We start from the raw sequence: 21,241 nt of genomic DNA, 5'->3' as shown, positions 1-21,241 counted from the left end.
ACAAAGAAACATTTCCACAGAGAGCTATTTCATCTTGAATATAAGCTGACTGTCATGCAAAGCACCTTTAACTGTTATACACGTTATAGTTACGTGCTACCGCTGACAGATTCTCAGACTCTGTCAGAGTCTTAACGGAGCCAACATTTCTACCGCTGCTGCAAGGATACTTCAACACTCTATCATTGAGTTTATATTACCAGGATGTAAAATAATTTCTGGAAAGCCTATGTTTTCACTCATTTTCCATTGAGGAGTTGTTTATTTGGTGTTGTAAGGGAATTTGGAGCTGTTCGGCACACATGTCCTCCGCTCACTTTTAAATCACAACTCAATGTCTTATCACCGTCTGAACATACACACATGCTCATTGTCACACATTTACACACTGTCCATCTCACCAGCTCTGACTGCTTCATCTTGCCCACAATTCTGCACTTGGCCTCTGCGTATGAGGCAGCAGCAGCAGCAGCAGCTTTCGGATAGTGTCCAGGGGTAGGTCACCCCTCACTCACATTGCTACCTGCACCCACAACTCTCCACCACCATGTCCTCGTACTGTTTATAAACTACATTATTCCCAGAGTCAATGTACAGGATGCTGATGGGACTGAGTTTAGAAGGAACGCAACAACTGGGAGGGGTGGACTCCGGGTCCATGGAGTTCATGAGAGTCTGGATGATGGCATGGTTGGTCGGTTCCAGGTGTGAGCGTAAGGGGAAGTCACACAAACCCTCGCAGTGATAAGCTTCATAATCTAGCGGTGCAATAATCCAGTCATCCCAACCCAGTTCTTTGAAGTTCACATGAAGCGGCTTCCGGCTGCAACGTGTTCTCCGTCTGCCACCACCCTTTCCTCCACCGGTGCCCCCTGTAGCGGGTCCTACACCAAAACGGCCTGCTAGGGCAGTCCGCCTCCTCCGCCGATGTCTCGGATGACCTTTAATACCATGCTCCGCAGCACGATTAGGAAACTTACGGCTTTTCATGGCCTTTATCTTCTCACGGATCTCCCTAAAGAGGTTCTCCTTCCTCCGAGCTCGAGTAAAGGTCACCAGTAAGGCCCTTTCATGGGTCTGCTGATCCTCGTGGCTCAGACCCAGCATGCCGGGATGCACAACCTCGTTATTTGAATCAGAAATGGCTGATATGCTGAAGCACAACGGCCTGCTGCCTTCCGCGGTCCTGAAGAACTTGAGGTGGGTCTTCACGCTTGCACCAACGTCAAACACATCCCATGTGGCTGAAGTGGTATCTAGAAGATCAATGGTCCTGGAGGTGAGGAGCAGAGGTTGCTTAGAGGATCCTGGGAGGGAGCAGGTGTGAAGGAGTAGTCGGTACAGGTTTCCACCACTGGAGAGTAAACTTAAAACATCAGGCGGTGGCCTCCTCAGAACCCGCAGCTCCACCTCCATCAGTTCGTCCAGTCGTGAGAGACCAGACAGGTTGAATGTGTACTGCTGGTGTAACTTTAGGGAAGGCTCCTCTGAAGGTATAAGAAAAAGCATGGATTAGCACTGAAATAAGAAATATAAGAATTTTAAGAATTAATGCAGCAAGCTTATACGAAGCAGACACTAATGCGTTTCCTCAACTTACTGTGAACAGTCTTACATATGTCTTTTGTGAAAATGGCATACACAAATTGCCAGTCCTTCTATTCAATGAGAATAACATTCAAGGGCCTGAATGATTTCTCCAAACATGAGGTGCAGCATGCTCACGGAGACCAGGTGGAGAGCATTTGGCTGACCTGTCAGACTGTGTCGGCCTTTGGCAGCATCTGCTAATTACACTGATTGAGTGAAAAGAAGGTTTGGCAGGACATTGGAAATGCTCAGCTCTCCGAGAAGCCCTCCTCCTTCCCCTATATGTCCTCAGGAGGATGCAGTAAATTGAAAGGTGGGTGGCTTAAGGGTGTAATTAAATGTTAGGTAACATTTCAAGCTGAGGCGGACCTCAGTTTTCTGTGGCCACCATGAACTGGAACTGGTCTTTCATTATTCGCACAGCTAACTTGAAATCACTGCGGGGAACAAAATCTCTGACTGCAAGATGTTGTCCTCTCCTTTTCTTTGTCTGGAGAAAGAAATTGGCTGAAAGAACACATCCAATACTCAGTCTCATCCGTGACTGAGATGATGCAGAACCAACCTTTGCTAAGAGAGACCAGACTTTGCGCTCAGAGTAAAACAAGCTTCGATATTGACATCTTGACATCCAGTTCAAAAACTGGAACACAGAGTACTATGCAACCTGATACAGAGACCACAGTTTCATGGGTTAAACATGAAGAGGATTCTTCCAATATGAGCTGGCTGCACGAAAACCCAAGGCCAGATCGGGACATATCATATTGATGTTACATTATGAGAGAGAGAACCTTGAGAATAATGGTAATTGCAAACTGTTTGAAGCTACCAGATTTTTGGGGTTTGGCCACTAATGCTGTACCTGTCCTACAGTACTACATGAGAAGGAGCATCCGAAAGAGGTGTTTTGAAAGAAAAGCACCATATATTTATCTCCTTTCTGAGACAAAGGAATGCTATAAAAATGAAAGGTGAACAGTGGGAATGGGTGTAGAGTAAAGCATCCTCCTCTAAGCTAATATCCGCTTGCCAGACTAAACAATGACATAACCTAGAAAATGAACCGAGGCAGTCAGGGACTCACGTTCCAGTACCATGGGCCTACATGGTGTCTGTGTTTGCTCTTTTTTTATCTTCAGACAATGCACAGTCATAATGTGGTCACCAAACTATGTTATGTTATTAAGTTTTTTTTTTGTTTGTTTTTTTTTACATTGCCAAAATGTATGATGTGGACAGGTGGGACAATCTTTACACAAAGCATGCTGCACTTCCAGGCCAGATTTGAACCTGAAACACCTTATATTCAAAGCAAACACATTACTATTAAACCAACAAATTATGATTGATGCTTAGAACTGCTCTTTACACAACAACAAAATTCTGGACCCAAAAGCATAATATGTATATGTGAAGGTATACACTTAAATATTTAAATATGTCAGGTCATTTTAGCACTTGAACTGTGAACTATGAACTATTCGCCATATCGTGACGTCATATCTACTACTGTGGCCCATTTTATTTATTTTTTTTGCCATTGTGATGTCAATGGTTTTATATTTAATTTATAAGACCTAATAGAGATCATCAAATCAAATTGCATGACTCTTCACTCTTCGCAAAATGTGGGAAAATATGAGTGGAAATAAAATGCTTGGAATTCATATAATGATAATTCTTACCCTTAATACTCTTAAACAAATGTGGCATTGTGCACTTTTTATTATTCAAAGGCTGTGCCCTCAAATGTAATAACTGGCCTGTCAATATATGAATGACACGAACATTCAAGAACAGAAGAATTTCTAAGTGTTTTGCACGCATATCTTTATATATTTGGTCAGGAGGAGAGCTGACATACTTCATTTCACAAATGCTGTATTTTACGTGACAATCTTTATTTGAACATAAGTTTTAAATTAAAATCTTTATCAGCAACACCTGGAGGGGAGAATGCGTGCTCCGTTTTAGATACTTTATTTAGTGCTGCTGAAGTTTATTTGTCACAGATGTTGGAAATTTGAGACATTTGACTTCATATTTCTTTTTTGGAATTGTAGCCTATTTCGAAACTATTATTGAGAAGTAGATGATACTAAAGAAAATTAAATTTGAGCTATGCATGTTCATAAACACATCACATATTACAGCAATCCAACTCACACGGAATCATGCACCGAGACAGAGTATTTAATAAATGATTATGGTTCTTTACAAGTTAAATGGGGAAAGGAAATACAGACTATTCGCGTAATTCTAATACACGCAGAACTACGCATTTCTCTTATGTACAAACCAAAATTATGGTATTTTTATTGCCATCTTCTTCTGGAGTCATAATGATGTGCCATCAGTAATAATAATAATAAGAGTTCGTAATTATAATTTTTAATATTAGTAACATTTGTTGTCGGCGGCAACAAATAGGCTAAAAATTATTCGATGATAATAATAATATCCAGACCATCAGAAAAATTCTATATATCATGGGTGAAATATACCCTACTGTCCTCATATATCAATTTTAAATCATATTAGGCTATCTGTCACACCGAGATCGATCATCTATGACAGTGTCAGCTGTCATAATACAAGCATGATCTTAAGTGATTTAATACTGCAGCGTTTACCTTATGCCAATCATTACAATTGATGATTTTATGTGCCAAGTATAATATATAAAAATAAACAGATCAGGCTCAATCTGAAGGTATTAAATCCGCAGCGATGGCCTCAAGGAGGAGATCATTTTACAACCCATCTATCTATCTGTCTGTCTCAGCGGCGGATCAGTCTCACTCACCTTGTCCCAGGTCCATGAAGCTGGTCACTGTATTGGCATATCTCCTGGAGCGCGTCTGGCTGCTGTTGCTTGCCCGTCGGTCCAGTTCCGATAGAGTCCTGTACAGAGAGATCATGTAAGACGGAACATGAACAGATGTGGAGTCGTTCCGAGAGTTCGCGCTGGCTTCTGCTGAACTGCGCGCATCCAGATGTGAGTGGAGCCCGTTATCAGAGGGGTACTGCGCCGATCCCAGCACCACTGCCTCAAGAACATTCCCAAAGCAAAAAGAAAACCATAGGAAGGGAGCGGCAGTCTTCTTGGGAGTCATTTTCAGTGGTCTCTGGCCGAAAATGGCAAAGTTGGATGGACTTGATGACTTTGGAAACTCCCCTTTGCTCTTTAGATAGTGTTAATATCTTGAAAGTGAGTAACACTGAATGCCTGTTGCTCAGTATTCAAAGAGCGCCCCCCATTGGAAAGACATTTGGAAGCGGTTTAAATCAGAATTATTAGAGTGGATTGATATTATTGGCAATTGTGTCACTTTAAAATAAATAAAATGATGCTTAACAGAATGAGCTTAAAATAAAGAATGAAAGGACTTATTCTGCTTGGCTAGGAATTTTCTTAGTACAACTGCACTGTTTTTTATATGATACTGACAAACATTTTTTTTTCAAAATAAGCATAATAATTGAAATAAGCGTATTGGAAGTCAATAACATTTTGATTCGGAAAAGTTACTTTTCATGCTGTACCATCTTTTGCGCAATCGTCCCCCGTTTAATGTGCGCGCACTGCCATCTACCGTTGACAACACTTAATACACATGCAACGTTCATGCAAGTTAAATTACAATAGCCTACAAAAACGCTAATAGTAAAATCCGTTTTCACTGAAGGAATAGTAGGCTAGTCCATACTTTTACTGCCTTTCTTATACATGTGCTTTAAAGGGGGACAGAATTGTCACACTTCTTACTCCAGTTAATATTGCTCAGTGTCGTTTTCTTTTTGAAAGTCAGTTTCTGTATAAATATAAAATCAATGGTGTGGCCAAAAATACAACCTACGAAAAGATTACTACAAAGCTACTAAAGGCATTCACTATGTTATATAATATTCCCTCTGCTTTGCAGCCCATTAGTAAATGCATTCAAAGATGAATGGCAGGGATTTAGATCTGATTCTTTCTTCATGCTATCCATTTTTTGACTAATTTACACGTTGTCAAGTATCAAAAAATAAAGACTATCATATACATAATCAGTCAAACATATGCTTCTTTTCACTTGTCCCTTACTGGAATCAAAGAAGGAGCATAACAATCCATTATTATTTAATTACAGCTAACATATGCTCAAGTATGAAAATGTCCAGCTGAAAATATGGTACCACAGAGATTTAACCTTGGATCAGTGTTGAAGTAAAGCATATTTTCAATGGTATTACCCGAACACTTAATTTATATAACGTTACACTACTGAACAGGGCCTAAAATACTGTAGCTCATCCATGTCAACATGCAGCTGATTGTGTGTTGATTTGCTGTCTGGATTAACCAACACTTTACTATAATATATATGGGTATCAGGTTAAACTCTGGAGATTTTGCCAGGAAGTATAATTCTGCTTCCTCTCCTGACCTCATCCATGCCTGTTATATTAATAACTGATGTTCAGTAGACAGTAAACTAAACATATTCTAATAGCCAAAGAAACATTTATTAAGCTCACAGTATGAGCTTGGACTGAAAGGTTATCTTGGTGACAAAATTAATTTCTTACCCCTCAAAACAATCGACTAGTATGCTGACTACAGTATTTGTCTGCTCCAGCATTTAATTTTCTTGTGATCAGTTGCCCTGCATTAGTAGACACCAATTACAGATCTTTTTTCATTGTTGTCAAATAGCTGCAAAGATTTTGTATATATATATAAGGATGGACATACTACAGCAAGTAAAAAGTGTTATCATAAAGTTCAGAACATATAACTAAATTTATGGCCTAATGATTATATATTTTTTAAAGATTATGGCCTTTTCTTTCCACAAATGAGTATCATGATTATCATTGCCTTGAAACTATAAACTTCCACCAACTCATTACGAAGTATTTTATATCTCAAGTTTGTGTTTTTATTTGCCCCATGAAATTGATCTTCAGGGGTATTTTCCACCATTTAAGACACACACACACACACACATACATCTTGGTGTTGGTGGTTTACGGGGACTCTTCATAGGCGTAATGTTTTTTTATACTGTACAAACTGTATTTTCTATTGCCCTACACCAATCCTACATCTAAACCTACCCCTCACAGGAAACTTTGTGCATTTTTAGATTTTCAAAAATAAAAAAAAAAACACCATTTAGTATGTTTTTAAGCCTTTTGAGTTACGGGGACACAGGTAGTGTCCTCATAAACCACCTTCATATTGTAATACCTGTGTCATACCCATGTCATTATACAAATTTGTGTCCTCATAAACCACCCAAACCAGTGCACACACACACACACACACGTTAGGTTTCCATGTTTTATGGGGACATAATTAATTATTTTACAAACTTACCCTCACACAAAACCTTCTGCATTTTTAGGGTTAGGGTTAGGGTTAGGGTTAGGGCATATACATCATACTACATCGTAATGTAGTATGATGTATATGCTGCTTTACTCATGTGGACTAAAAAAAAATGTCCCCACAAGGTCAAAAATGACCAGTATTATTATTCTTGCTCAATATTGGCTATGTGTGTGTGTCACACAAATGTATATAAATATATATATATATATATACATCGGTGTGCCACAAATGTGGGTGTTACTCATAAAATAAATTATCAAATAATTTATTATTAAATATTGTTATTATTATATTAATTAACCTGTTTGACCCTCTAGGAAACTAAGGCAAATAACACCTGGTAACTATGGTATTTTGGCGCAAACTTGTTACCGTGGTGTACAACTTTTAAAATTCCCTTTGGTATGAATCACATATACCCTACAAAATAATTTTTAAGAATAAGTTTTAATGTCGGGGACTCAAATATATGCCAAATATGCAAATTAGAGATAGATACGGTTGAACATTGGTACATGCATTCTGGAATGATGCATTCAGATGGATGCAACAAAGAATACCTGCAAGACTGATCCTCTCATGGGAAATTGTTACGTTTGGTTTGTTAATTAAGGATAAAAAGATATCTTATGTAGCCTAATAAATAATTTGTTGCTTTTGCTGAAATTGTACATTCATAAATGTACATTTTTCAAAGTTCCTCCATGATAAGTGGTTGTAATATATTTGGAGACATTAAGAGGGGTGAAATGTACCAAAGCAAGGTATTTGTATTCTTTATTAGACGATTTCGGATTTATAATGTAAAAGCCTCTACTCCCCTACTTTTTTCTCTTTCTTTCTCTCTCTCTTTCCAATATGTTTATTTTATATTATATCATACTTTTATTATGTGGTATGTAGTATAGAGTACAATATGAAAATTGAGTGTAAGCTCAGTCTTGATATATAGGCTATGCTATATCTCTGTTATGAATGAATGCCTTTCTGTGTTGTTGTTCCAAGCATTTGAATTTAAAAAAAAATACGAATAATAATAATAATTTATATGCACTGTGTTACCTCTTATATAAGATCGTTATGAAAACTAAGGCTTTCTCTGCTTTTCTTGCTAGTTTTTATTTGCAGACACATGCACATTAACTTCCTCAATCAAAATAAAAGACCAGCTGATGGTCACGTGACTATCACATGATCAGTACGTTAGGACCATAGACTGTATAAAAACCGATTAGGACACAGGCATTGGTGTTGTTTTTAAGATACCAGGCTACATGAACGCGAAAACAATGCGGTGAGTATGTTGTTGTTTGCATTTATGCAGTTATGTTACGCTAATCATAGTTTAAAGATCACGTTTGCAGAGCTGTTTGTAAATCTCAAAGACAGCGGTTCACCTCATTAGGTCAGATGGTCAGGACAAAGAGTTCACATAAACCTGTTCCCTTGTGTACTATTCTAGCATGTTAACTATTTAAGTTGACTTTTGGAGTTAAAATGACAAAAGTCTCTTGTGCGTTGGCCATAAAAACAATTCATTTTGCATTAAAGTGGGCTCTTAAAGTGACAGTGTTTATTTTTTTTTTTACAGGATTGCTGTTTTTGTTCTGAGCTTTATTTGGCTCGTCAATGCGGAGCTGCTTGAGGCTGATCAAGATGCTTCGTAAGACCCATGCATGCCTCTGTCTAGCAATAATTGAGTCCAAATTATAAGCTATATTGGTCCCGTCTGATGTAATTTCCACATTTCATTTACACTAGAATCAGCCCTTGGAAAATGTTATTCTCAATGTTTTAGTGTGCCTGAGGACTGGATTCTGGTTGAAAGGGTGGGACCTTTGGAGGAAGTGGAACTTACATTTGCATTAAAGCAGCAGAATGTGAACCAGATGGAGGAGTTACTGAAATTAGTGTCAGACCCAGATTCACATCAATATGGTATTGAGCCTCTCATTTGTTATAATCCAAATGATCAAATGAAGAAATGAGTTCTTATTTGTTTGTTTATATTTTAGGGAAGCATCTGAGTTTGGAAGAAGTAGCTGCTCTTGTTCGGCCATCTCAGCTGACCGTGAAAGTAATGCAGAATTGGCTCCAGAGTCATGGGGTCAAAAACTGTCACACAGTTGTAACGCAGGACTTCCTTCAATGTGTCATGCCTGTGCAGTAAGGACAGTTTTTGAGTGAATTTTCTAGTATCAATAGATCACAAAAATCAGATCAGTTTCTCATCTTCTATCTGACCTTCTTAGGGTGGCTGAAACATTGCTCCCTGGCACTAAATTTCACCGCTACAGGAGAGATTCACACACTCTGTTGAGGTCAACATCTCTATACTCGGTTCATGAAGATGTGCATCAGCATCTAGACTTTGGTGAGCAGCTGAACCATTAGTTCAGCTTCCATCCTATAAGCCTACTGTATCATATTTAATATATAAAATTCTAAAACTCTCTTAGTCATCATCATCATGTTGCATTGCATTATTTGATTTGCCCTCTACAATTAAAACTACAGAGCTTTGATCATAAAACTAAGCATTTAATTGTCATCTTACTAATACATATTGTTGGAAGGTTGTCCATATTATTGGACAACTGATATTTATATGTAATTTAAGTAGTCTGCTGTACAGTTAGAAAGTTCTCAATGATTTACATTATGGGCTATCAGAATTTCTGCATGTTTTGCTTAGATTTACTGGCCTCTGAGTTAAATTTTATTAATTTTTTTCCTCGAGTATAAGCTCCATATCCTTTCTATATGGGCCATAAAAGCCTAATGTTTAAAAAAAAAATGATACAAAACACGTTTTTGCAACTTTTTATTTTTTTTATTTATTTAAGAGTTTAAAGGTTTTGTTGAAAGGTTCAATGAAAGTCCCATTTCCAAAGAAGAAAAAAAGATCATATGTCTGATAGGGATGCACCGATATGAAAATTTTGGCCGATACCGATATGGTGGCCGATATATCGTGCATCCCTAATGTCTGATATTACAGGGTTAAGGACTTAATCGTTTTCATTCAGCAATTCTGTATTTCTGTTCAATATTTGTAGTGACATGCATTATTTTGTCCTAATAAAGTAGGATAAAATAAGGTAAATAAGTCTCTAATAGAAAATCTTAATCACTATGATGTGAAGTCTTTTTTTTTTTTTTTTACCTTTTTAGTGGGTGGTGTGCACCGTTTTCCACCAAAAGGAAAGGATATCAGTAAAGGCTGGGAAGGAGCAAGACAATCAGCATTAGGCTATCACTTGGGCGTCACCCCCGCAGTCATTAGGAGTCGCTACAACCTCACAGCAAAAGATGTGGGCACTGCCACCAACAACAGTCAGGCAGTGGCACAGGTAACCCTCTCATATTTACTGTGCAGATTTCACTGACTAAATGTGTACAGTGGTAAATCCATTAATTTATTCATATGAACAGAATTCTGAGGTGTTATTCATGGTTGTGCCAAATATCTCCACTAACTAGTTCTTGGAGCAGTACTACCATCCCGCTGACTTGGCTGAGTTCATGAGTCTGTTTGCTAGAGGATTCACACACATGTCAGCTGTAGAGCGGGTCGTGGGCACTCAGGGCGGTGGGAAAGCCGGCATTGAGGCCAGTCTGGATGTGGAGTACATCATGAGCAGTGGAGCAAACATTTCTACATGGGTCTTCACAAATCCAGGTATGTGCTCCATGGCAGCATTATTTTAGTACCATTGAGATGCTATTATAGATTTTATTAATATTTTGAATTAGTTTTTATTTTTATATGTTCTGTTAAGTTTTAGTAATTTTGTTGTCATTTTTATTCGTTTTTAAAATTATTTTTATTAATCTTTATTTCAGTTTTAGTACATCAGGTTAAACTTATTTTATTTCAGCTAGTTGCCAAGACAACATTTATCTTAATAACGCTGATTCATGGACATAATTTGCCTTCGTTACGTTTGCTGTTGCCTTAAAAAAAATTGCTGAAAATATACTCCCCCTCAGGCCATCCAAGATGTAGATGAGTTTTTCTTCGTTTAATCAAATGTAGCATTGAGTGCCATCAGAATGAGTTCAAACAGCTGATAAAAACATCACAATAATCCCCAAGTAATCCACACAACTCCAGTCCATCAATTACGTCTTTTGAAGTGAAAAGCTGCATGTCTGTAAGAAACAAATACATCAAAGCGATTTACCTTTAAACTGTTGCTTCTGGACAAAATATGAGTCCATAATAACACTTCCTCCAGTGAAACTTCTCCAAAATCTCAAACATCTTGGATGGCCTGGGGGTGAGTCCATTTTCAGCAAATTTATATTTCTGGCTGAACTATTAGGATATCTGCTGGCAAATTCAGTATTGGTCTTCTCAAATGACCTGATTTTAGTGTATCAGTTGGGTCTGTTTCCGAATAGGTTCTTTTATTTCATGCATTGTAAAGATCACAAACTTTGTGACTTGGTCTTGGTTACAGGTCGTCATGAGTCTCAGGAGCCGTTCCTTCAGTGGATGGTGCTGCTTAGCAACATGTCTGCAGTGCCTTGGGTCCACACTATCAGCTATGGAGATGATGAGGACAGCCTTTCTGATGCCTATATGAACCGCATCAACACTGAGTTCATGAAAGCTGGCCTCAGAGGGATTTCCATGCTCTTTGCTTCTGGTAAGATAATGAAAGTCATGTTGCAGGAACAAAAGCTTTTTATTTTGTGCATTTTATTTAGAAATTTCATTAACTGCTGGTTGCATGTACTAGTTTTTTTTTTGGTCTAAGATCTCAAAGAAAGACCCACTCATGTTTTTTAATGCAGGAGACAGTGGAGCAGGTTGTAGACACTTGTCCAAGGAAAGAAATACTTTTAGACCGAGTTTTCCTGCATCCAGGTAGATGTTGCTCTCTAAAAAAAAAATCTGTATAACAGTGATGCCTTCTATATTGAAAAATAGTTGTGTAAAATTAATCTCTTCCCTATCTAGTCCCTATGTGACCACTGTGGGGGGGACCTCTTTCAAGAACCCCTTCAAACTTACCTACGAGGTCACAGATTACATCAGTGGAGGTGGCTTTAGTAATGTGTTTGCAAGGCCAGGTTATCAGGTAAAGCTCCATGAGTCTGTATCCTTTGCTGTGTTTTGAATGAAATGCAATCTTGCTGCTTAATGAAAACTGAAGAATGTTCCTAAATAGCCTACTTTTTAAAGTAGCTGAAATAGGCACTATTCCCCGTTTTAAACTGTTGTAAGATCACATGTCCTCTTGATTTTCATCCCATGATCTCATGTTGCATGTTAAAGGCAGCAGTTTAAATACAGTTGTCATCTTGGACATAAAATGTATTTGCATTTTTAATATCAATTGGCAAAATGAGTTGAGAAATTGATCATAGTAAGAAAAAAAATCCCTGCTTTTTCCACGTCACAAAGTTTTTGCACTGTGGGATTTTGTATTCTAGGCAGTGTACTACACATTTTCACAGATGTAGTAGGTCATCTGGGTTTTCCGTACATGCAGATCTTTTGCACACTGTGCTTTTGTAAGTAGAGGCCTTGAAATTCCACCATATTATTAAAGTAGCTGCAGTCAGGTTTTCAATTGTAGTGTCTTTGACTATTTGCTCATTTCTGAAGACTCTGACAAACAAGGCTGTTGTGTTTTGTTCTCTGTAGGTTGCTGCTGTTGAAGCGTATCTGAAGAGTGTTCAGCCTCTACCTCCTCAGACATATTTCAACATCACTGGAAGAGCCTATCCAGATCTAGCTGCGCTTTCTGACAACTACTGGGTTGTTACCAACCGTGTACCTGTACCATGGGTCTCTGGAACTTCGGTTAGTAAATAATACAAAAAGAATGGGTTTTTGTTTGCTAGTGCACTTGTATTACAGGTTGGTTATATTCATAATTGAGTACTTGATAGAAAATACTAGAATTGATGTAGAAATGCAAAATAGAAGAAACTGTATAGTGCAAGTGTGCAATACTAAAGTTTGGGGTCAGTTTAAAAAAAAAATAATTTTTAATAAAGAAATTAATACTTTTAATCCGCAAGGATACATTAGATTGCTCAAATGACAGTAAAGATATTTATACAGGAGTTATATAAAAGTTACAAATGCTTTCTATTTTTATAACTTGCCTATCACAGTTTCCACAAAAATAAGCAGCAAAACTGTTTTCAACATTATTAATAATTATTTCCAATGAAATCGAATGTTATTAAATTGTAATATTTCACAATATTACTGTTTTTACAGTATTTTTGATCAAATAAATGTAAATCTTAGGGAGCATGACTTATTTCAAAAACTTTGAAATAAAAAAACATTACTGACCCCAAACATTTTCAACTGTTCTGTACACAAGAAAATGCAAAAACAATGTACAATATGAAGTTCCATTTTAGTTTACAATATAAAGTTCAGATTAGGTTACAATATATTACCCAGTAAAGTCTGCGGTTTCGCAATCTCAATGTTTTTCCAAGGCATCAACTCCAGTTGTGGGCGGAATTCTCTCCCTCATAAATGACCAGCGCTTCCTGAAGGGTCTTCCCTCATTAGGATTCATCAACCCACGCCTTTACAAACTGCAAGGCAAAGGTCTTTATGATGTAAGTGTTTAAAAACATTTTTATCATTAGCCACTCTTTTAACCTTTTCCCTGTGTTCAGAACTATTATCTACAAAATCTATATTTAAAATGTCAGGCCGTTTTAAATTGTAATGCTGTCCTAAAAGAATTATATATATATAATCATTAGCCACTCTTTTAACCTTTTCCCTGTGTTCAGAACTATTATATCTACAAAATCTATATTTAAAATGTCAGGCCGTTTTAAATTGTAATGCTGTCCTAAAAGAATTATATATATGAAATGATCATAAAAAGCAGTAAATGGAAACTCGCTGTAGTGTCCCTTGTGGCAACTGCATGCAGCACACACGCATCTCAGAATGCAGCTATGTGTGAAATTGAGCTTGTGTAACTAGAAGCTTAAGTGTGACAGTTAAAACCTGTTCAGTTTCCCTGTTCAAGTAACCATATACTCTTAGCAAATTGATTTAACAGCGTTTTCTCCTCCTACCCTTAGGTAACAGAGGGATGTCACCTGAGTTGTCTGGATGATAAAGTTGAAGGGAAGGGTTTCTGTGCCTCCCCTTCATGGGATCCAGTAACGGGATGGGGAACACCCAATTATCCTGCTCTTCTTAAAGCTCTTGTGGATTGAGCTGCTGCTTAGTCAGATTGCAAAAGAAAGGTCCACCCTTTTTTTTTTACTCTTATTTTGGTTTTTAATTTTTTTGCTGAATCATCTAAATGATGATGCATTGTATAATCATATCAAGATATCATAGCTGTCAATCATTTTCACAAAATAATGTTATTTCTGAACCTTTAATGACTAGTTGATTAACCCACCCTACAGTTCTTCTCCCGTCCAACAGGTTATACGACTTCAGTTCTTTCAGATGAGGTTGATTTGTCCTAGAGTTAGAGTAATGGATCAGGGTTTTCCAGGTGTACGCTACAACCATGTTTAAGTGTCTTTGGTGTGACAGAAAATATCTATGAATTTTATCTACTTCATACAAATATATATATATTTCATTTTTCAAGAGACCATGTTCAATGAAGTGCAATATTCCAGAATAATAAATTTCAGCTCCTTTTAAAACGCAATTAAAATAGATTGTTAGGATGTTTCAAGGTTTAAATGCAGCATGTGATGAAACCAGCCTAATTATTGAGCATACTTGAGCTACATAAACCAACGGCCTGTTTTTGACATTTTTAATAGGTTGATTTCAGACTTCGTGATGAGATCCTCAGGGAATTAAATATTGAATGGATTTGTTGTTCAGAAACTACGAAGTCGTTGGTAAGACTGAGCATGTTTTTCTACTAGACGTCTGGTGCACTGAATGTTGTTTGAGCAACAGGTCCAACTTGTTTTTTTGAAAGATGCATTGCCTTCAGGATCCCTTTGAAAGGTACATGAATATTTTGAAGACTGGTGTTTAAGTTTTTGCTTGGAAAAATACAAATTAAAGTTTTTATTTTGAAATAAATGCCTTTGTGTGCTTCGTGTTGGATTGAAGTAGCTTTTTTAATACTATCCAGAAACATACAAAAGAATATACATTTTCGAGAAGGAATTGCAATTTGTTGAACTGTAATTTGGAGTTGGCAGAACATATTTACAATAGCAAATAAGAATGTGGTATTGATGCATGGATCAGGTCAGTTTAAAGAGGCTCACAAAACATACATTGAAAAAAAGTTCAAACAAAGCTTTGTTTTTTTCCATTATTTAAATGCAAACTTAAGTCCGTTATAGGATGTACATGAGATGAAAATTCAATATAATAAATGTAGGGTTATGCAAGGATAACCAGTTTCTAGTAACACTGCAAGTCTTGATACATGAGGTTGTGTCAGCAAGAGCAAGCTCTTAATAGGACCTCTTAAATATTTTTAAACGGCATGAATCGTGTAATTTACAATTTATAACGGAATATTGTGCATATGCTAAGTTAGGATGCTGTTAACATTATTAGCTGCAAGTAATACAATTTCTGGAGTATTTTTATAATAGCATATTAAACGGCAACTAAATGCTCTCATTGCAATACTTGCCGTTTTAAGCCTTTATATGTAATACGTTACAAGTTATGTTGGAGATTATGCTCACTGCTGTCTGTTAATGTTGTCTACTACAGGAAATATGACTGTGACAATTTTACCTTTAACCAGACCCATATCATACGGGTTTAAGTTTCACGAATCCTTGCTTTTAAAATCAATCGCTGGAGGACATTCAGCTTACTGAACAGCACGATGAACTTCAGGCTCTTGGGAACTGCACAGGGGAGTTTAGCTTTATTCCATATCTTTAAATAAATTAGAGAATTTGAAGGAAAAGTGTCTTTTCACATACTGAGTAGACTGTTATTGTGTTACAAAAGAAGGCATGTGTATGTAGCAGTGCATCCTGAAGCTGAATAAAACCGATTTAATTGGTTAAACAATCTAATCAACATCTCTATTATCTACATGATTTCAAAACATTTGTACAGGACAGGTATACAAAATGAGATACCTGCACAGGATACCTCACAAAGAAAAGCTATATTTACATTGAAAAAAAGCTGAACGGCATCTCATTCTCCTTGAAGAAAAGCATTCACAGGTTTTAAGTCTCAGGGACGACACACACACACACACATGCACACTCACACATATTATGACAGCTCTACGCTCTAAAAAGTGTACAATATGCACACTTTGAAGACATCTAAAAAGCAGTCTTTGCAAACTGGTACAGACACACCGATGGGCAATTTGCTTCTTTGGGCTCAGGATAATGAGCATCTTGTATGTGAATGAGGATCCACAAAATCAATTATATCTTCAAAAGAAGAAACTCTCATAACTCGGGAAGTTATTTAACTCAGGTCTATACCGTGAGAAGGTTGTTGGGATAAGTTTGGTGTCAGGTCCTCATTCATATTTCAATTCCCATGAAAATGTGCGCTGAGATTCTCATAGAAAAGAATGGTTCTAGAAACGACATACAAAGTGGGTTTTGGAGCAGGAAGCTGTCAGACAGAGTCTTTAAGGGAACTTTCCTCAGCGAGCGATCTCACTGATTGTTTTTAGCTTTCGCGTGCGTCAAAATGTGAGACTTCAGGTTGGTGGACTGAGCGAATTTCTTGTTACAGCCATCGAACGGGCAAACGTAAGGTCTGTCTCCAGTGTGAATCCGCACGTGTGTGCGCAAGTTAAAGTCCAATGAAAAGCGCTTTCCACATCCCTCAAATGTACACTGTGGAGGAAACAGTAAAAAAAAGCACATATATCATTTATATTTAACATATTCTAGTTTTATAATAATATACGAATAATAACATTAATACAAAGGAACAAAAAGATTACCTGGAAAGGTTTTTCACCAGTATGAACCAACTGATGCCGTTTTAGCTTGGAACTTTCCACAAACGCCTTCCCACATTCAGCACAGACATGAACCCGTGGCCCATGGGTGTGCAAGTGCTTTCTCATAGCGGAGTTGTCCCGAAACATTTTTGTGCAACCCTATGATAACACACAACTAAAATGTTAAAAATCCTGATAAATTAAATAAAAAAATGTAGATGACTGGATTCATTTGTGAATCTTTGTAGACAAACAATATCCTAAATCAGCACTTCTAATACAGAAATTTTACATAATTATCATGAACGATTAAAAAACAGTCACTCACTTTGTGAGGACATGCTATCGTCCTTGGAGAGTCGTCTTCCTTTATTTTTCTAGGCTTCATTCTGTTTTGTGAAAAACATTCAGGATAAGACATTTGTGTGCATGCTGCTTATTCTAGGAGTTCAATAATGACAAATACATGAAGCAAATCAAATTCATTGCTTTTGAATACTAAAAAATGCTAAATGACTGACTTGTAAACCATCTATATACATGTGACTCCACGAGTTGGCCATAATTAAAATCTTTCAAACGACCTGTGTTTCTAAAAAATAATTTCATCTTAAATGGGCATTAACTGGCTTTGGAAATTAAAATGGTGGTACCATTTTTTTTCCTGTTGTTTTTCCAAATATACTGCACAAAAACAATAATAATAAATAAATATATATGCAAAACAACTCAACAAACTGGAGATCATTATTTTCTGGGCCCAGTGGAGTTGAAAATGTGCATTTAATCTCATGCTTAGGGCCTACTATAAAACTCTACCCCAAAGAAATCAATAAATGCTTGTAAGAAAGTTTCAAGCTTTTGGCCAAATACTCACCTTGCAAACTCCGCCAGCTGTTTGGGGTCTGACAGGTCAATACCAGGTATGCCTCCAGGGGGCAGTTTCTTGCCTGTCATATACTCAGAATAGTCAGGAGGAGAGTTTTCCCCAATAATCTGCTCCTCCACCTCAGTCTCATGATCAACATCTTTCTTATCATCTGTACAAAACACAAGATTCAATGTTTAACAACGTACTTAATCAAATCACACACACACTGTATTCACAAACAGCTAAACGCTTTAAGGACAAATAAAGCAAACAAAAACTAAATGAACTGACGACTGATGAAGCAACACCCTAGTCATGAGTGATTCATCTTCAGAATAAAACAATTGTATCTATTGTCTCAGATAAGCAATTAGTAAAAAAAAAAGAAAAAGAAAAAAAACCGTCTGGCGTAAAGCTTTTTTTCCCCCTTGTGCAGCAGTATGTGCGCGTCCCAAAAAAACAAAAACACAAACCCGTGATGACCGCCTCTGAGACGCATGCGCAGTCTGTGGGGGTTTACGGCGTATTTAAACGAGACTTCAACCTGGGCTCCACGTTCACGTACTTTATTTTTATATTCAAGAAATGGCAAACATTTTGGTCGTTACAGGCCAAACTCTCTCCAATGAAAGTGGGGAATTTAAAAAATATATTGCTAATGCACAATAACCATAGCTACAAAAATAACATGATGTATAATACAGCATCCAGTAGCGCTGTGGACTGTGGCGTAGTTTAAACATCTGTATACGTTTCAGCATTTAAAACATTCAGCCCCCTTGTAATATTTAACGTTACCTAAAATGACAACTACAAACTGTATAAAAAAATTCCAGGTTCAAAGTGAATTAACATCTTTTTATGAGTTCACACCGCCCTTTTTTGCACACCGACATTTCAAAACCGCAAAAGCTACAATAAATATTTCTGTATTTGACCAAAAACCGCTTTCCACTGTAAACATCTGCATATGTATTGGTATAAAAATATGTAATATGTTAAGCATTAATAGAATCCCTGCGTAAAATGCATTCGTCTGGTAACTGAGAAATATCGCCCCGCGGCACAGTCATCTCCTAGAGATGTATCTGAATTCCTCAGTTACAAGATTTAAATACGCGGTAACATTTGTTAATCGAGGGATTGAAGCGCCGTGAGACACGGTTTGCAGGCAAGCAGCAGCTCGTGTGACTAGGTCCCTCCCCTTCTCCAAACTGAGCTGCGCCATTGCGGCCTGCAGCAGCGCGGCGGACTCACAGCGCCTCTCTCCGCTCCCCGCTCCCGCCGCCATCTTTCCCCGCTCACAGAACCGCCATGTTTCGGGGCCGCCGCCATAATGGTCTGGAGGAATATGGCGGCGCCCATCCACACTTAAAACATGGCTTCCCATCAAAACAAAAACATTTAGACCGGGGCCATCCTCCTACGTGGCTTTTCGGATCCGAAAATCGTTTCTGACACTGGGCTATCCGGCAGCTTTATAACGAGCTCGAGAGGAAGAGGGCCCACGCGAGGCCTGCGCGAGAACAAAGCACTTGATGCGATGTCAAAACTTACCCGATGCCCACATAGTGACGGAAAACTCCCCCTCCAGTGTTTTGATCTGCACTTGCTTCTGCTCCCATTTGCGTCCGCTCGCCTCGGCGGAGTTTAGGAAGCTCTTTTTGACCACTCTTTTCCCGCTGCCTCCCCCTTTCTTCATCCTACCCGACGGGTTCTTGCCAGACACGGTCACTAAAGTCTGCTCGATATATTCCTCCTCTGCCACAGGAACAGGGACGGGAATGAGGATCTGGTCCTCGAAGCTGTCGTCTGCGTGGAGGTCTGAATCATCGCAGCCCACGACCTCCTCGCGAGTTTGGACCAGAATCACCTCCTGATGGTTAACGTGGATCGGATCGTCTGTGACCAGCGGCTGCAGCGCGATCATCGGCTGGTGCTCGTCGTCGTCTCCGCCGACCACTGTCGTCTCGATGGTCTCAACTTCGATTTCGTGCAGCTCGACGATCTCTGTCGGCATCTCCGAGCCGTCGGTTTCAATGTACAGTGTCTCACCCGACGCCATTCTTGGCTTTCTTGCTCTCCGACCTGTTTTCAAGCAAACCCTGTGTCAAGTCAACGGCTCGTTCTCCCTCCTACTCCACTAACAAACAGGCAAAACTCCGTCCCACATTGACTGACTCCGTTCACGGACTCTGCCTGAGCATCAGACATGCGAAATCTCGCGAGATCTTGGTCTACGTTTGACCTCATTCTCACCATTAAACTTTTGTAAATTATCCACCAACGAGTTTTTATCTTCACTGACAGTAGCTGATAAACTGTATATCAATAGCAACATTTCATATGAATTTGAAATAAGGAAATATGTAATAATTAATTTTGAATATGGAGTAATCTATATGATTTATCCATCAAGTTATATTGGTTACTCATGTAGGCCTATGTAGTAATAACAAGGAAAATGTTTTGTTAATTTAAATGTTAATAAGCAAATATGTTTTGAATGGACATAAAGAGGATTTTTAGTCAAGTCACCTTTATTTATATAGCGCTTTAAACAATACAGATTGTGTCAAAGCAGCTTTACAGTGTCAAACAGGAAAATAGGTTGTCAATAATGCAAGAGGACAATTAAGACTCATTTTTCCAGCTAAAGTCAGTTCAGTGATGTCATCATCCAGTTCAGCTCTCTTACAATATGTCTGTGCAATCAGTCAAGCATCCCCAAATAAGCGAGCTAAAGGTGACAGTGACAAGGAACCAAAACTCCATCAGTGACAGAAATGGAGAAAAAACCTTGGGAGAAACCAGCATGGTGTGGTTTAATTCCAGGCTGCAACACAGGTCAGATTGTGCAGAGGACTTGTCTGTTTCTCGTGGTCTTGTGCCGATGGTCACAAGGTGACAAGGTCTTCGCAGGGGATCTGTCTTTAGGGCGCATCTAGTTGACATGAGGCCCTTTCGCACCGCTTTAGTTCTCCGGTGGTCATTCAGGGCTGTAGAGGTTGTCTCTCTAGGTGCTGATCCACCATCTGGTTTTTTAGAGGAAACTATAGTTTTACAACTAGGTGGAAGTGATACTGTATACGTTCCTTAGGCCTGTTCCACACATACTTCATTGTATTTTCTGTTAATGCATATCTTTAAACAATGCTGTAATGTTTTGTATGTGCACTGTAAACGCAAAAATGTGATTATAACGTGATGTTATTAGGTTAGCTACTAATAAATAAATGAATGCATTAATAAATAAAATGGTGAAATGGCACAATTTTTCTGTTTTCTGTTTGTTTTATACTCTGGCATTTGTGACATAATGATTTTATGTCTGTTTGCTTAAATTATTTAACCAGTTATAAAATGTTATTTATTATTTATGTGTGTATCTCTTTTTCGCTTTTTTTATTTTCATTTATCTCATTAGGCATTATATCCTCCTGAGAACCAGAAAAAAAAAGTTTTGTG

The 21,241-nt window shown here is 38.0% G+C and overlaps 3 protein-coding genes across 4 annotated transcripts; 1 reads left to right on the top strand and 2 right to left on the bottom strand.

Moving 5' to 3' along the window:
- Window positions 1-225: 225 nt before the first annotated feature.
- Window positions 226-4,776, bottom strand: LOC107594862 (growth/differentiation factor 6-A-like). The gene is made up of 2 exons (XM_016285068.1): window positions 4,400-4,776; window positions 226-1,487 (listed from the first exon to the last, which is right to left on the bottom strand). Exons 1-2 carry the CDS (start codon window positions 4,707-4,709, stop codon window positions 520-522), a joined length of 1,278 nt encoding a protein of 425 aa, XP_016140554.1. The 5' UTR covers window positions 4,710-4,776; the 3' UTR covers window positions 226-519.
- A 3,395-nt stretch (window positions 4,777-8,171) lies between these two features.
- On the top strand, window positions 8,172-14,983 carry LOC107594810 (tripeptidyl-peptidase 1-like). Of its 2 annotated transcripts, XM_016285009.1 has the most exons (14): window positions 8,172-8,270; window positions 8,568-8,639; window positions 8,775-8,914; window positions 8,992-9,142; window positions 9,229-9,350; window positions 10,151-10,329; window positions 10,460-10,658; window positions 11,443-11,631; window positions 11,780-11,852; window positions 11,946-12,066; window positions 12,636-12,794; window positions 13,451-13,576; window positions 14,057-14,224; window positions 14,412-14,983. In XM_016285009.1, exons 1-13 carry the CDS (start codon window positions 8,251-8,253, stop codon window positions 14,192-14,194), a joined length of 1,689 nt encoding a protein of 562 aa, XP_016140495.1. In that variant the 5' UTR covers window positions 8,172-8,250; the 3' UTR covers window positions 14,195-14,224; window positions 14,412-14,983. The 2 variants fall into 2 exon arrangements, with proteins under 2 accessions (XP_016140495.1, XP_016140494.1); XM_016285008.1 differs by having other exon boundaries at window positions 14,057-14,983.
- An 89-nt stretch (window positions 14,984-15,072) lies between these two features.
- Window positions 15,073-20,069, bottom strand: yy1a (YY1 transcription factor a). The gene is made up of 5 exons (XM_016285010.1): window positions 19,331-20,069; window positions 17,780-17,942; window positions 17,231-17,291; window positions 16,903-17,061; window positions 15,073-16,792 (listed from the first exon to the last, which is right to left on the bottom strand). The coding sequence occupies exons 1-5, from the start codon at window positions 19,836-19,838 to the stop codon at window positions 16,610-16,612; spliced, it is 1,074 nt and encodes a 357-aa protein (XP_016140496.1). The 5' UTR covers window positions 19,839-20,069; the 3' UTR covers window positions 15,073-16,609.
- Between the last annotated feature and the right edge of the window lie 1,172 nt (window positions 20,070-21,241).

The sequence above is a fragment of the Sinocyclocheilus grahami genome, unplaced genomic scaffold (genome assembly GCF_001515645.1).
Source record: "Sinocyclocheilus grahami isolate Dianchi unplaced genomic scaffold, SAMN03320097.WGS_v1.1 scaffold191.1, whole genome shotgun sequence".
NCBI lineage: Eukaryota > Metazoa > Chordata > Actinopteri > Cypriniformes > Cyprinidae > Sinocyclocheilus > Sinocyclocheilus grahami.
This window is presented reverse-complemented; position numbering and strand designations above follow the sequence as displayed.